Source organism: Falco naumanni, chromosome 7 (genome assembly GCF_017639655.2).
Source record: "Falco naumanni isolate bFalNau1 chromosome 7, bFalNau1.pat, whole genome shotgun sequence".
Lineage (NCBI taxonomy): Eukaryota > Metazoa > Chordata > Aves > Falconiformes > Falconidae > Falco > Falco naumanni.
The window spans coordinates 55,332,982-55,347,920 of NC_054060.1; the positions used below are offsets into that span (position 1 = coordinate 55,332,982).

The 14,939-nt window shown below is 35.9% G+C and overlaps 1 protein-coding gene across 3 annotated transcripts in view; it reads right to left on the reverse strand.

The window, feature by feature from the left end:
* Positions 1-960: 960 nt before the first annotated feature.
* SPRED1 (sprouty related EVH1 domain containing 1) overlaps positions 961-14,939 on the reverse strand; it is a 59,493-nt gene continuing 45,514 nt past the window's right edge. For all 3 annotated transcript variants that reach the window (XM_040600537.1, XM_040600539.1, XM_040600538.1), the window contains 2 exons: positions 7,490-7,648; positions 961-2,738 (listed from right to left, as the gene is read on the reverse strand). In XM_040600537.1, the coding sequence (XP_040456471.1) occupies positions 2,079-2,738; positions 7,490-7,648 (819 nt within the window). In that variant the 3' untranslated portion in view covers positions 961-2,078. The remainder of the gene's footprint in view (positions 2,739-7,489; positions 7,649-14,939) is intronic.

Sequence of the window (14,939 nt, forward strand, 5' to 3'; positions counted from 1 at the left end):
ATTTTTAAAATCAAATTTGTTATTAAAGTTAACAGTCTATTCTAGGCAACCAAGTTTAGTTGAAAATGTGTGAAGAATGATAATCAACCAAAGCAGCAGCTTTCAAATATATAAACAGTAAAAACTAAAACTGCTGCTACCGTGTCATATTCTTGGACTTAATTCATGCAATCAACTCTTAATACAAAACTAGAAGCTCTTCCGTAACTTCTACAGTTATCAATATATTTGTCTTCTTTTCAATGTGAAATAATACTTTGAGATGATCTATGTACACAAGGTGGTCAGTTCAAGCTGTAATATAAATATAAATGTTTTCTTTTAAAAAGTATTTTACAGACAGTGTTATATACATTTGCTCATTTTACTTCTGGGCTACAAAGGAAAATTAAGGGCACTGACACATGCAGAAAGAAAAATTACACAAAATATACTAAAGAAATGCAAAAGAAGTGAGAAAGGTCGTGCATCTTTTAAATTGTTTGTTTAATAACAAGGGTATACTGAGGACAGTCTGTCCCAACTCCAGCCCGGATATCAAATAGGCACCTTTGTTAATGAATTATGACTGGTTTTAGTGTTTCACTTATCTTTAATGAGAAGGAAATGTTTCTTACTTTATGACAGAGCACCGCATTAAAAAATTAAAAAACTTGTCTATGGGTTAATCAGTTAATTCTTACCTGAAAGTTAAACACTTAGTAAGTACAAAGCCATAACAAATATCGTACACAATATACCACCACACATACGTACATACACACTCTCTCTCTCACTCCCTCCCCCATCCTCCCTCCAAATTTCCTCAATTAAGAAGTTCACTCCAATTTTGCCTGGGCTGTAATTTTTTTCTCAAGCTAAGTCTTTTGTTGTTGTTTTTGAGCAAAACACACAGTACTTTTGTTCTTGCCCGTTCAAGTAAGAAAAAGTTGCAGTTCAAAATAATGAAAACAATTTCACTTTTGTTATTAATCTTTTGTTTTAATCATAGTACTTGATAAACAGCTGAACAGGATCCTAGTTTGACAGAAGGATAAACAAGAACACTGATGACAATTTGTTACAACTGCCTTAATGTACCTTTTGCTTAATGAACATTTGAATATGCAATAAAGTATTTTTGGAGGACACCCCAAAAGAAAACAACTTGCTGGTTGAGCAACAGAAACAACTTCCTTTTTGCTATTATGTTGAAATCAAAGTAATTTATATATAAAAATAAATGTTATGTTCTAACAAGAACATTTTAGACAATTACATCTGTGCTTAACAAAAAAAATATTGGTCACTCAAGACTAGAATAATTAATATTTTAAAGGTTTTTAGATTATCAGAATGTATGGATACAACTCAACACAAACTGTAGCTGAAGGGAAACAGGACTGAAAAATACCAATTTGTCCATCTGGAATAAAAATGAGACTAAATTAACTAATAAATATTTAAAATACTACCATGGAATGTGACAGTAGATATGGTCCATACCTACTACATCAGAGGGAAGGAAAGTTTAACATGTAATAATTCGTACCTTACACATTTAGTTAAATATAAACATTTGTTATTTATACATAAAGTCGCTTCCAAAAAACTATTAATAAGTGATTTAGTTGCACTTAAAATCAGTTTCATTTCTCATTTGCCGAGTATTAACTTTTCTTAATCTTAAATCAACTGTCGCTAGTGCACTTTTAGTTAAAATCTCCCCTCAGATAAGTTTTAATCCTTTTAAAAGAGCCCCCTCACCTAAACCATGAATGTACAAAGTGGCAAAAGTTAATCCCTTTTAGTATAATCATAGTTTATATACTCATTTTATAGCCAATAATAAGAATAGGCTTTCCTTTGCAAAATCTCCTTCACAACTTGCAACAAACGCCACGCACTCAAAGGAAATAGTTAGGCATGGCTAGCACTTGTAAAATGCCAAGGTCTGACAAGTCTTGTTGCTTCCTCCACATCAAGCATCTCTTACATGAAAGAAGATTCCCTTCAGCTTGCCAAAAAGCTTCCTCAAATCCAAGTTAGATGCTTCCTGGAAACAAAGATTTTTCAGCTCTGTTTGGCACAAGACTGATTCATCCCGCAGCTTTATGCTTTCCTCCACAGCACCCACATACCTCACCGCAGTGATGGCATGCTCTCAAGGGGAGGTAGCAGCACATACATGGAGCAATGAACGAGAGTGCCACCAGTGCTAACCAGCGTAAGCAGAACTTGTCATCATTAGTGTCACATGAGCAAGGATCAGAGAAATCTCCTTCAGAGTCTGACATGCAGTGATACAGCATGCTCTCTGCGCAAAGCATGCAACTAACTTGGTAGATACATCTTTTAATAGGATCTGGCGCATCTTGACATTTTCCTCTGCCATTATCTTCATGATTAAACCTTTCCTGGCAGTAAATACAGCGTGAACGCTCACCATCCTCTTTTCTTCTTTTTGAGTTTTTAAATTTTGATGAGGAAGGCTGAGTTTTAAATACCACAGAACTCTTTGAGTCTTTCAGGGAATTCAACTTAGTTCCATCCCCACATGGGTATAAATAGTCAGATTTTTTACCGTCTGATTTAGAAAATGGTATATTTGAGTCTGCGTCATCCCTCTCGAGGTCGTTCTTCCACATGTCAGGATGCCTGTAGTCTGCATAACGACGTATCAAAATGTCACGAGGGTTTATTCTAACAATTTCATCTTCATCCTGAAAGCTAACGTGCCTGATTGACTTCCGTGGGACCTGAAATGGCAAAGCAAGGTAAGTTTACTATACTGAAGTTCCAAATTTATGTCTACCTACAAAGTAAAACTTAGATTAGAAAACTAAAAAACAGGTTTTCTTTTCCTTGTTGCTGGAAGAGAAAAACTGCAGCTTATTTTCTTACCAGTACAATTTACAGACTTCCTCACAATAACGAGCCTTTTGCATGATATTAGGACCATGAGCTTTAGTATTCTCTTCTGACTTTTTAGGATCTTGTAAGAGCTTTGGATGTTTCCGTATCTGCACAGAACTTGATACTATTCTTTGAATTATGCTCAAAATTCAGGTTTTAACATCTTACAGCGGCAACTAATTCCTCAGATCAATTACGCCTTACATGAACCTGCTGATTTCACGTCAGTGATGACACAGTGCTTTAAAATTAACTCCCTGATACATTCACTTTGAGTTACTCATGTTATTTAGGAGAAGTTCTCTTTATTTCTGCTCCAAGTTTTCAATCTCCCTCCGCCTGTGCAACAACAGTATTGAATACTCATTAGTTATCCTCAAAGCTGTAATCTAGAGCAGGATTTTGCCAGATGAAAAATAATATTCCGTAGCAGGATCAATAAATAACAGTGGCTTCTAAATGCATCTCCCCTTAGCTAACACACAGTACTTAAATCAATTAGTTTAGGACACCAAATGCCCAAGTACTTTTTAAATTCTCGACTTGTAACCAGCTGACCATAATTCAAGACCTTTTACCTCAAAAGGCAAGTAAGAAGGAACATGCTGAACATACAAAACAAACAGCAGAGAGATAAGATAGAGTTGTTTATTCTGCCTTACAATGAAAGGGCATGGGGGCATGAAAAAGTTGTTGAAGGTGGCAAATTTGAATCGTCCAAAATGAAATACTGCAGACCTTAGATAACTGTAAGATAGGGGACTGCCACTAAACGTTACTGAAATCACATTACAAATGACTTTCAAGAAAAAGTGCAAATAATGACAGGATAAAAATGTAGCACGTGTATGGAAGGACCTCCTGAAAATAGTAGATAGTGCAGCAAAAAAGCAAGAGTCTCAGTATGTCCCAGTATTCCTGCCTTACAGACAGGCAATTATTTTCCTACACTGTAGGGCTATTATAATCGGAGCCAGAATATAAGCGAGCTTCAAGTCAAATTCCGCCTTTTTCTCCTGTCAAGTGCACAGCCTGCAAACCATCTCACAGAAAAGACTAAGAAAAAAAAAAAACAACTCCCTAAACCATCAGACTTACAAATTCTTCCAGAATCATGAACTATTTGGGAATGCATGTTCGACATCAGTACTGTTGCTTTGAGAGTGTTTTTACCTTATTAGTACTGATCAAATTAATGAGAATTAATGTGTCACCATTCCATAGTCTAGGACAACAGCTGAACAGCATGTTCCTAGTCAGTTGCAGTGTGTAACAACAAACTACCGAAGATCTCGTTTTAGGTTAACACATTTCTATTTCACTTGCACATGCCTATGCTCCTACTGCACTGAGGTCTGCATGCCCTGGGAAGGCAGAGGGGGGAAGACAGAAGGCAGCTGGGAAAGAGGAAGGGATAGCTTCTTAAAATATGCCAGCTTCTGATTATGTAAGAATATCTGTAGCCTGCTCTAACCATCACTTCCCCCCTGCTTAATAATCCTTGTGTGATAAGTACAGAACTGTAATTAGAGCTGCTTTACCCTGGGAGTTTCAACTGGAGTATGCTAACAAAAATAATTTTTTTTCCTTGGCTCTGAGCCACATAGCTGGACTTCCACAAAGTCTGGAGCATACAGGGTGAAGAAAGGTTATATCCCGTTCAGCTAACATCACTGCTCTCCATGCTTCCCCAGGCTCCGATGCAAGCAGTTGGGCCTCTCCTTTGCTTATAAAAGCGGAGTGCTTCTCAACACTATTCTGTTTTCAAACAAGAAAAAGAGCCTATTGTTTTAGCGTCAATAACTAGCTATGGCTAATTGGCTTTCTTAAACAGTTAACAGCATAAATTTAAGGGAAAAAGCATAAAAAACGCTATTACGATTCTGCATGTTACAAGCATAAAGGATCCTTACCCCACTGTCCACACAGAATATTATGCATGCATTTAAGACATTAAATAAAACCCGTTGTTTAAAAGAAAAAAAAAAACCACCCAAAACCTCAAACCAAAAACCCCAACCTCAACCTCCCATTCCTCAGACAGCTAACAGCCATCAAAGATCACTATAAAGACTAATAACTAAAATCTGACCTCTCCTCAAGTCTTTGTTTTGTTTGAGCAGAACACGCACAATACATAGAACTAATTTCTTTTTTCCAAGTTCATAGCCAAACACCTACTAAAGTGCTTAAGGTCTGACATGTTACAAAAAAAGGCAGCATTACATTCTTTATGCAACTGATATTAATAAGTTTCTAAGAAAGCAAGTGGGAAATCCTGAAACACAAGCAAACAGGAGAAACGTTGGAAAAGCTCTATAAATAAAGTGGTTACGTATTGGCTGCTTAATGGGACCTATATGAAATCACGAGGTACAGGAAACCTGAAGAATACACAATCCAGACTCAGTTAGGTACAAATAGAAGCAAAATTCAATGACAGTAACACACATAGTCCTCTAGCCATTCAAAACTGTAACTCAGTACAAGTGCCATCTCTGTGTAACAGCTGAAACATGAAGGGAGACAATGTTTGTTGACATGACTGAACTCACTAGTGTTACACTTTACTTGAAGGGCTGCACCTCTAAAGAAGGCACAGACATTTGCTTGGTGTTGTAGCCTTCCCGGTCTCTCCTCAAACGGATATACTTGATTTTGCTCAGCTTGCAATTCCACAATACGAGGACAGCAGCAGCTGAATATATCATTGTCAAGTACTAAATTTAAGACAAGCACATTTCAGTATATCAGAAGCTGAAGAGTTGAGGGACTTTGGTACTTTTTAGTAACAGCCAAAGTATAACAGGTAAAGAGCTGAACTGTCATTAATCACTTCTTTAGTTTGAGCATTTTCTTCTTGAGCTATTCAACTTAGGATCTCAGTAGGACTGTTCAAACTTAATTTATACAAAATTGAAACAAAATAGGTATTTACCTCAAGATCTGCTGTGCCACACGGTCACACACATGGAGTTCAGCAGGGACAGTGCAGTGTGCACACATACTGAATGTGAGATTTTGCTGACTTGCCTATGTTCTAAATGTGTGCACCACAGGACCATGCAAAAAGCATGGAGTGTCAGATGCAGGTGGTGCTACAATATGAGAAAAGTATTTTAAAGAATATCTACTTAAATTCCCATGGAATCTCCTGTAACTTCAGTCTACAAGACGTGAATTCTAGCATTGTCATTTCAAAGAAATTCTTAGTTCATTTCTATCAGAAGACACTACCCAGTGTACCACAGCTTAAATTATCATTTTCTCAGTATCTAATTATGTATGTGCTCTTAAAACATACAGGTATTTTAGGCTACTGCACTTGTCTTTACAACTCAGTGAAGACAAACAGCACATACATCACTGGCTACTGCAGCTGTTAAGCGTTAGCTCCGATAAGCTAATCACCCATCTATTCTACTTAAGAAATTTTAAAATTATCTTTGCAAGTAAATGGGAAGAGGGAAAAATATGTACTGGTGAGGTAACTTACAGAAAGAGATAATTGGTGCATATAAAGGATTAAAAATCTGAAGTTCAAGATTTCAAGCTCCTTCTTTTTTCAAGTTACTTCTCCAGATGACACTGTTTGCTTCTTTTGCCCAATAAAACAGAAAGCAGATGATACAAGACTTTAACACAATCCTATCTTGCTTTGCAACAATGACAGAGGGTATTAAAAAGCTTCACTTCTAGGAGCAGAAATATCTTCTGATGAAGTGTTCACAACTAGAACTTGCATTCTGTTTTGACTTCTGTTATTAAGCTTATTCTAAAAGTCTTCCCATGTATTTGCTTTAGGTATAAGACCCTCAAATTAATTATTACCCAAGTTGCTGTTAAGCCTACTTCTACAGTCTACAGAAAATGTGGGTTCTTTTGAGGCTTACAAATAAGCAAAATGTATACTGTTAAAGGAAAAGCTGTAACACTGCCTTTCAGATCTAATGTTATATAAATATGACCACCTTCACGAAAATGCCTGTGTATCAGCCTTCCTCACAGTAGTGGGTTTTTTTCTGTTTTAAGAATGTGTTTATCAATAACTTAATACTTTTTACGCTTAACTAATACACTGTTTTCCTTACTGTATCAAAATAAGAGTATTTTAGTTTAAATAAGCAGTTAGAAAACATAAACAATGTTCCACTAAAAATTTTTAGTGGAAGTGCCCCACTGTGTAATGCATCCAAGATACCAATTTAAAAGATACTTTTCAATATTTCTAATTGAAACAGTATTAGTACATGTATAACCGAGACTGAGCTCATGGCCAATCAACAGAACAAATATAAACAGATTTTCAGGGATGCAGATACAGAAGTCTGTAATACAGAAAACTGACTTCAAAGTGAAAGATCTATTCATGTTTGCTGCCCTACAAGCATGGGTAAATACCTTCACAAAGCTTTACCTCTGCCATCATAATGCTGGAAACATTTCAGCTGCAAGGTTTATATTCATCATTTCAACAAGTTGAGGGTATAATGCTATATACAGGGATTCAGAATGAAAGTCCTTTCTTGTCAGAAATTACACTGTGTCATTAATGCAGCAAGTAAAGAACCGCTTTTTTTGTTGGTAGCCTTACCTGGTTAGGTTGGCTAGGAAAACAGGCTCTCCTGGTGTTGAAATCCTCAAATGCTGAAGGCCTTAAATTTGTACTGTTGTAAGGTTCACTGGTTACTACAGTTTCGTGTTGGAAAAGGTGATCTTTCATTAATGAACCGGATGTATTTTCTTGAGTAGTCTAGAATACATAAGAACTCCCTTAAAATGATTTTGCATTTATACAAAACCACACCAAAACCACCAAGTTCATACATAAATGCATTAATATTCTACATAATGTGTTAGAGGCATCTATAAACACAAGTATTTTTAAATGCACATTTTTGAAGTACTTGTAAGTTGTGTTTTCTTTACTCCAAGTAAGCCTTGGAAAATAAGGGTTCCTTCGCTGCAGAGCATACACAACTTGGACATCAGAGATACATGCCTTTGTAACTCAGTTGCCAAATGAGACCAAGAAACCTCTTCAAGAAAGGATTAGCTCAGCCTCTGAGATTATACTTTCTTTAACTACCCACGAGGCTGTCAGTATTGAAAAATATACAACTGGAAGAAAATATTTCTGAGACTAATAAGGCAAAAGCTAGTCAGACCTATTAATAAATTAAAGGCAAGATCCACTGGAAAGGAACAGAAATTAGCTTTAACATATACTGGTTCAATTAAAATACCTAATTACAGCAAGTGTGTATTAAAACCCCCCTAATAATAACTGTCTTTTTGACATTAAGGTTATTACCAGACAATTTGATACAAAAATGAGACCACGTGGCAATATATAATGAGATATCTGCAGGACATGTGCCACACAGAATAAGGAGGAAGTATGTTTGGGTGGAAAATTGGCTTGTGAGATGATCCAGTTTCTGGAAAGAATAGAAAAACAAACAGTTCTCATTCTTTAACTAACTGGGATATACTTAGGATACAGTACAGCATATTGATACAGATCCCATTGGGCTGCCAAAAAATGTACTGTACAATGTTTTGTTTGTACTGAGAGATGCCGTGAAGTTAACTGGCTGTCATCATCTGATAGCACTGAGAAAATTCTGGCATCACCCAACTTCCAGCAGTGAGAATGCTTCAGCTTTATTGTAAGGATTTGTATATATCAAGAAAACATTAAGTGGGAAACAATAAAAGTACTGCAGAAAACTACTGAGGCAGAGGCAAACCTGAAGTTTTGGCAGGTTAAGTACTAACACTGATTCACTAGTTTTCATTTACCAAAACACTTAAGGAACTTATTCTAGGATTACATTAGCACCTCACATACGTTAAAGCCTAACGTATCAAGTTCTCAGACATCTAGATGAAGTGGAAGTAGCTGTTCTGTAGCTGATCTTCAGGAGAAAGGAAATAATCACATCCCTAAGAATTTATATATATTGTTCAGAAGCACTCTGAGTGGAAAAAAATTAAAATTGGGGATTAATTAATACTAAAAAGCATATGCCCCATGAAAGACAATAGCTCAATCAGGTTAAAGTTCCACTGAAAAAAATTCAAGACAGGCAAAACTACAGAAAGAAGTACTTTTTGCAGATCCTTGAGCATGACACCACCGCTAAGCAATTGACCTTGTTGTCAAAATTAAATTTTCTGGTTAACACTGCTGGGAAAGGAGTACAGAAGAAATGTTAAAATGACTGGCAAGAGTTAGGTTTCATGGATGTATACTTATTTTAAGAGCAAAAAGCATCAAATATTAGTGCAATCTCAAACATCTTCCTAGCAGGAGGTACTCCTGCAGGTACATTGCCCAATGACATAAAAAGCTTCCAAAACACTGGTTCAAACCACAGGAGAGCTGCACTCAGAATGAGGAAGAAATGTCTACAACTATTTTTGGTTTGAGCAATGATAAAAATGCTTATGAGCAGAAATTATTTAAGCTAGGAACACACTGAACAGCTAGAAGCCATTTTACAAAAACCACCGTGATATGCACTATGTAGCCCCCTTACTCTCCCCAGCTATCATCAACTTGAGTAGTCTAGGGAGAAGGATGAGCACTACAGAAACTGCTGCTTCTTCCTTCCCAGGGATAAAAAACATACTACCCACAAGCCAGTCTTTTTCCCTGGGTAAGGTTTGCAACAGCTTGCATTATTTCCTGTCCCTGCAGGTGATTCACACCTTCTTTCTTTGGAAATAAACTACCTATAATATAGAGCAAAAAGGACACACGCACATGCTCACACAGACAGACACTCCCTCCCCTTGGCAGTCAAGAAGGGCTCCATCTAATAAAGGATGCAAGCACTGCTCATCTATTACAGTGCTAACTAGCAGTGCCAGACACTGATGTATGAAATACAAACCTTAATCTTAAAGCAAGCCTTTGTGCCCTATACACAGCAATTATAAAGGAATGCTTTTATAAAATTCCAGCACAGGCACCACAATTCAAGCTAATTGACTTCAAGGACAAATTTGGGGGTGGCAGGAGACTGAGAAAGGCATCTGACCTTTGTAAGGCAAGAACTCAGTTGAGTTGTTCGGAAAGCACAACACTCAGCCTACCAACCCAGAACTACAGGTAAGGGGACACAGCCTCACTTCTGGTATTTATGAAAAATTAAAAGCCATCAGGTCTGTTATGATCTTATTTAGCGTATGAATTTTCACTATGCAGAACTACAGAAATGCCAGATGAATATCCTGAACTCCCTATTTTTAAATAACTGATAGTTTAGATACAGCCAAACCACGTTTATTACTATCAAAAAGGCTTCCTTTGGACAACGCTTCCCACTCCAATGGGACATTTTACGACAAGGTCATAAACACCTGAAAACCCACATTTATAATGGAAACACTGACAACCTGAAGGGAGAGGCCCTAGAAACAAAAAAATTCTATTGTATTGAAAATGCATTTAAGTAAAACCCAAACATGTAAAGTTTTCCACAAGAACTAAGCTTAGTATATTAAATATACAGAATATTAGACACAAACACAGATGCACACATTCCCCTTTTATACTGTCCAAAGCAATTACACCGCCCACATTCAATATCTTTAACCACAGTCTGCAAAGTACAGTACTGGCATAGGTTATTCAGTATCATCTGTAAAGTAACCTACGCCAGTTTTTAATGCACAACGGAAATCTGGTTTGCTCCCAGCTGCTGGTATAATAATTACTGTCCTATGGTTGCTAAGAGATACTCTGAATTTTTTTTCCAAGACTACTAAAACATTTCTGTGCGCGCAGGCAAAAGGATGCTGGGTAAAGCAATAAAATGACTCCAGCTGTAGCTCTCCAGCAGAATTCAAAGCCAGATGACAGCTGTAGAGAAAATGAAAACCAGACTGAGCTTCTCTTCTTCAATTTTTCTCTCCTTACTTCTCCCAGTTTGCCAGAGTTAAGTCTGGGAGAGAATTCAACATTGTTCTGCAAACATTGTTTAAAATGTTCTGCTCTAAAGTAAGTTTAATGATTACACAGAAGGATGGAAGAGACCACATTTCCGTTGCATCCCAGTTCTTGTATTTACTTCCCATGAAGCATGAAAATCTGCTGTTTGATGCTAACCAACACAAGAAGTATTTGAAAGTTTCTTTCCTTAAATTTTTAATGGTAAATTAATGATACAGGTTTCAAAAATATTTGAGTAACTTCTTCCTGCTTTATCTATTTCTAAGACTGATGGAGCAACTATCTTCATATTTGGCAAAGAAACTGTTATAATCGGGTATTATTTCTGATACTGACTGAAATATTACCTAGATTACTCTGAACATTTCACACAGTTTAAAGTAAAAAATAAGGCATTTGACATGCCTTTTTCTTCCAGGGCTCTTCTACCTGAACGTATAAAGCATACGAGAGGTTTTTAGGGATTCTGAGGAAGGACCTAATAAATTAAACCACAAAACATAACTCCAAGGACATAAGAGAGATGGAGATATGAAGAGGCTGTTAGGAATGCTGGTGAGGGGTGGGGTGGGGAGAAACTTCCTCCTCTTTTTTGAATACTACTCCACAAAAAAGCTTAACAAACACAAATAATTTTAGCACCACATATTATTAGATTTATTTTAAATTAATAATATAAATTCATATTACTTTTAGTTCTAGGAACTACACCTAGTCAATTTAGGTGCACTAAATATTGCTAATCTTTAGTGTTCTATCATGTAATATTTTTTGCTCCATAAAAACAATAGCGTCAAGAGTAAACTATTTCACATTTCCTTACAAGTCATAATGTCAAGTTATTTCTGCAAGTTAAAACCGTGAACCTTTTGTTAACACACAAAATAAATTAAATGGTCACTAAATAGTGCATTTAAAGAGGCATATGAAACATTTTTGTCCTCCTTGACTGCATCAAAACCATGTAAGATGGTGTAAGTTGCAGACCCCTTCATATCGACAAAAAAACAATCCATGTACTCATTTCTGAAAGAACATGACAAACTTATTTTTGTGCTTATAATTTATCAGTCTACAGTCTTCTGCAAGTAGTAAGAAACTCAGAAGTATAAGTGCTCCATTTCTTATTACTTCAAAACTGTTAAGATGTGTTGGTAGCCTATAAATAACGCCAGTATGGCTGAATCAACAAAACCTGAAGGAAATCAAAACTCAACCGCTCAATTTTTCAGTTCTCAAAAGCAATTTCAGCATTCAAAACACACATAAAAGTACTTCTACATGCATGAACTCTAAATTTCATTTAGATTTACTTATAAGGAAAAAAAAACCACCTGATTTTTACATATTTTTTCAGTTAGGCTAGATGAGTTTTAAAGCAACAAGTTTACATTTAGTAGAGGAAAAGAATCTGAGACAAGCTTTGAATAAACAAGCAAACTGACTTAAAGCAAGTTGCTTGCGTACTACATTCAAAATGTCCAAAATGTCTGGTTTTACACCAAAAATCCAAACCTCCTACCTGTTTGGTTTAATTCCCAGTATGTATTTCCATATAAGTATATATACATTCCCAGGGTCCATTTACAAACGTTACAGGAAGCCAGATAGGTCCCCATTAACTCATTTGTGCACTTCTATTTGAAATTAGTAAAACTAAGGCTTATTTAATGATATAAACAATTTGCAAATGATACGTTCATTAAACAACTAATAGTAATTGTAATCATTTAAGCAACCTTTACAAGCAAGTATGAACACCCTTCAGTGATTTCTTTTGATACTAAGATTTTAACATTATTTCTGAACAACAGAGCATCTAAACAATCTATAACAAAGCTATTTCTTCTTAAAATGATTTATTTTATCTTCAGTAAGAAGAATGCTTTTTCTATGAGATTTTAAAAACTGTACAAAGAAAGAAAATAAAAATCTAGTAACCTAGGATAAAGCATAGCGAGCAAAATGTTAGCCTAGAAAGCACAAGATAAGAAATGAAAATCCAAACACTAAACTAAGAGTTGCACATGTAAATTTTGGACAACCCCTATTTCTGCTTGCTACACTTATAAAATGTGATAGTACTTATCACAAGTAAGCATTGGAGCATAACAGCAGTGTCACTGACTAGATCAGAAGGCTGTCTGTATTGATCTTATTTGGATTGTCTTGTTTGTTCTCTGTACTGTTGAATATAACCAGCCAGCAAAATAACTTATGAAGCATTTTTTGCTTTCTTCATCACTTATGAAATTTATGCACAAACTATATTCATACTACAAATATGCACTAAATATAGGACTCCTGCTGTGTAAGAAGACTAGGACAGCGTAGGCAAAACACCTGGGCAGCAGATGATGTAACTGACAAAGGCCTATTAAAATCAGTATTTTCAAGTGCACCTTGATGACATCCTGGGGACTACCATACCAACTAGTGAAGAAAAAAATGAAACTGAAGAATACCAATACACGTGTTACTACAGGGCACAGACAAAGATATGTGCATTAACAAACACGCTATGAAAAGTGTGAAATACCCTTTCCTCTTTTTGATATTCTGTTATTTTAGAAACAGCTTATGACTACTTAATATTTTTAATGGAGGGGCTCCACTGCCTGATTTTGTAATACTTCATGAGGTTAAAAGTTACAGTTATGGGGGACTGTTCTGACAAAATAACAAATATCCCATTGCCCTCATATCCATGTGTCAACCTGCTCTTTAGCATTCTATCCACACACTAAAATGCCCTTGCATAGCTAATACTCCAAAACTTACTCAAAAATACTATTAGACACTTGGGAAAACAGCTTATAGAATAAACAGGGGTGGGGGGATCACTAGTCCTTTTAAACTATAGTGGAGTGGGAAGAAGGGGGGACAAGTCAACATGACTTTTCAAATACATAATGAATTATCTTTAAACAAAATGGTCTGAGCAGGCTTTCAAGTGAAAAAGCTCTGGGGTACCAACTTCCACTTACAAGAGTATCAATCTTAAAAGGAGGTAAGAATTAATCATTTGGAGTAGGATGTACACTATTTGGTATATTCTTGATGACTAGACCTGGTGTTTGTAATTAAAATGCTGCAGCCTTCTACACACTGACATTCATAACCCTGCAATTATGGCTTTGGTATTGATACATAAACCTGATTTAGATCAAACTTAACCTAACCAGGGTGGGTTCAGGCTTCCCTGCATTTTTTTTCTTCCCCACTTCTGGTATTGTTATCAATAGGCAATTCTAGTATCATTTATTTTACTTTGGTATGCAGAGATATGGTAAGAGAAACTAGCTAGCTTTTTTTGCCTCTAGAAAACAGTTAATTCTTGCCATCTATCCACAGCACGAATCCATAATTAAGCAGAAGTGTGTTGTGGTGAAGTCATGAAGTATGTTTTCCTGTCTGGAATGTAACAGATAATTCTACCAGCCATTTGCACCAAACAGGATTGTCTGTACCTGTAAGTTGTAATATATTTTTAAAATAGATATATTTATTTAAAAAATACATAAAGTAAACATACATCATCTATTTACATATCTAAATATATGTAATGTTTACACCTATATAGAATAGATGATGTAAACACACTTTTCTCCACTTTCCCAATAAGAAACTTTGCAAACATAAAGAATCGCAGATATTTGCTTCAATTTTGGCATCCTTATATAGAAACAAAATAACTAGGCTGCATAATCAAGAGGTAATTAGTTTCCTCTAATCTCATTAGGCCTGTAGAAATTGCTCAATTATTAATCCTTGCAACAAAGCATGTTTAAACAAGTCTTTTAAAAGCTGATCAAGGATCGCATTAACTTTGGCACACATCTCCTCTACCTTATCAAAATCTCATTCCTATTTTAAATCCAAAAAATGTAATATTTATAGCAACTTTACTTTAAATTGCCTTAAAATAAAGCACTGCAAATAAAGAACAGGTGATTGCACAGCCAACACTTACACAGATACACTTCGACCATAAAATGAAATCAGGAGACTCTTCCACCTTGCCACTGTACAGTATCTTACAGTATCTTTTCTAAATACTTAACTCTCAAGTCTCCTATCA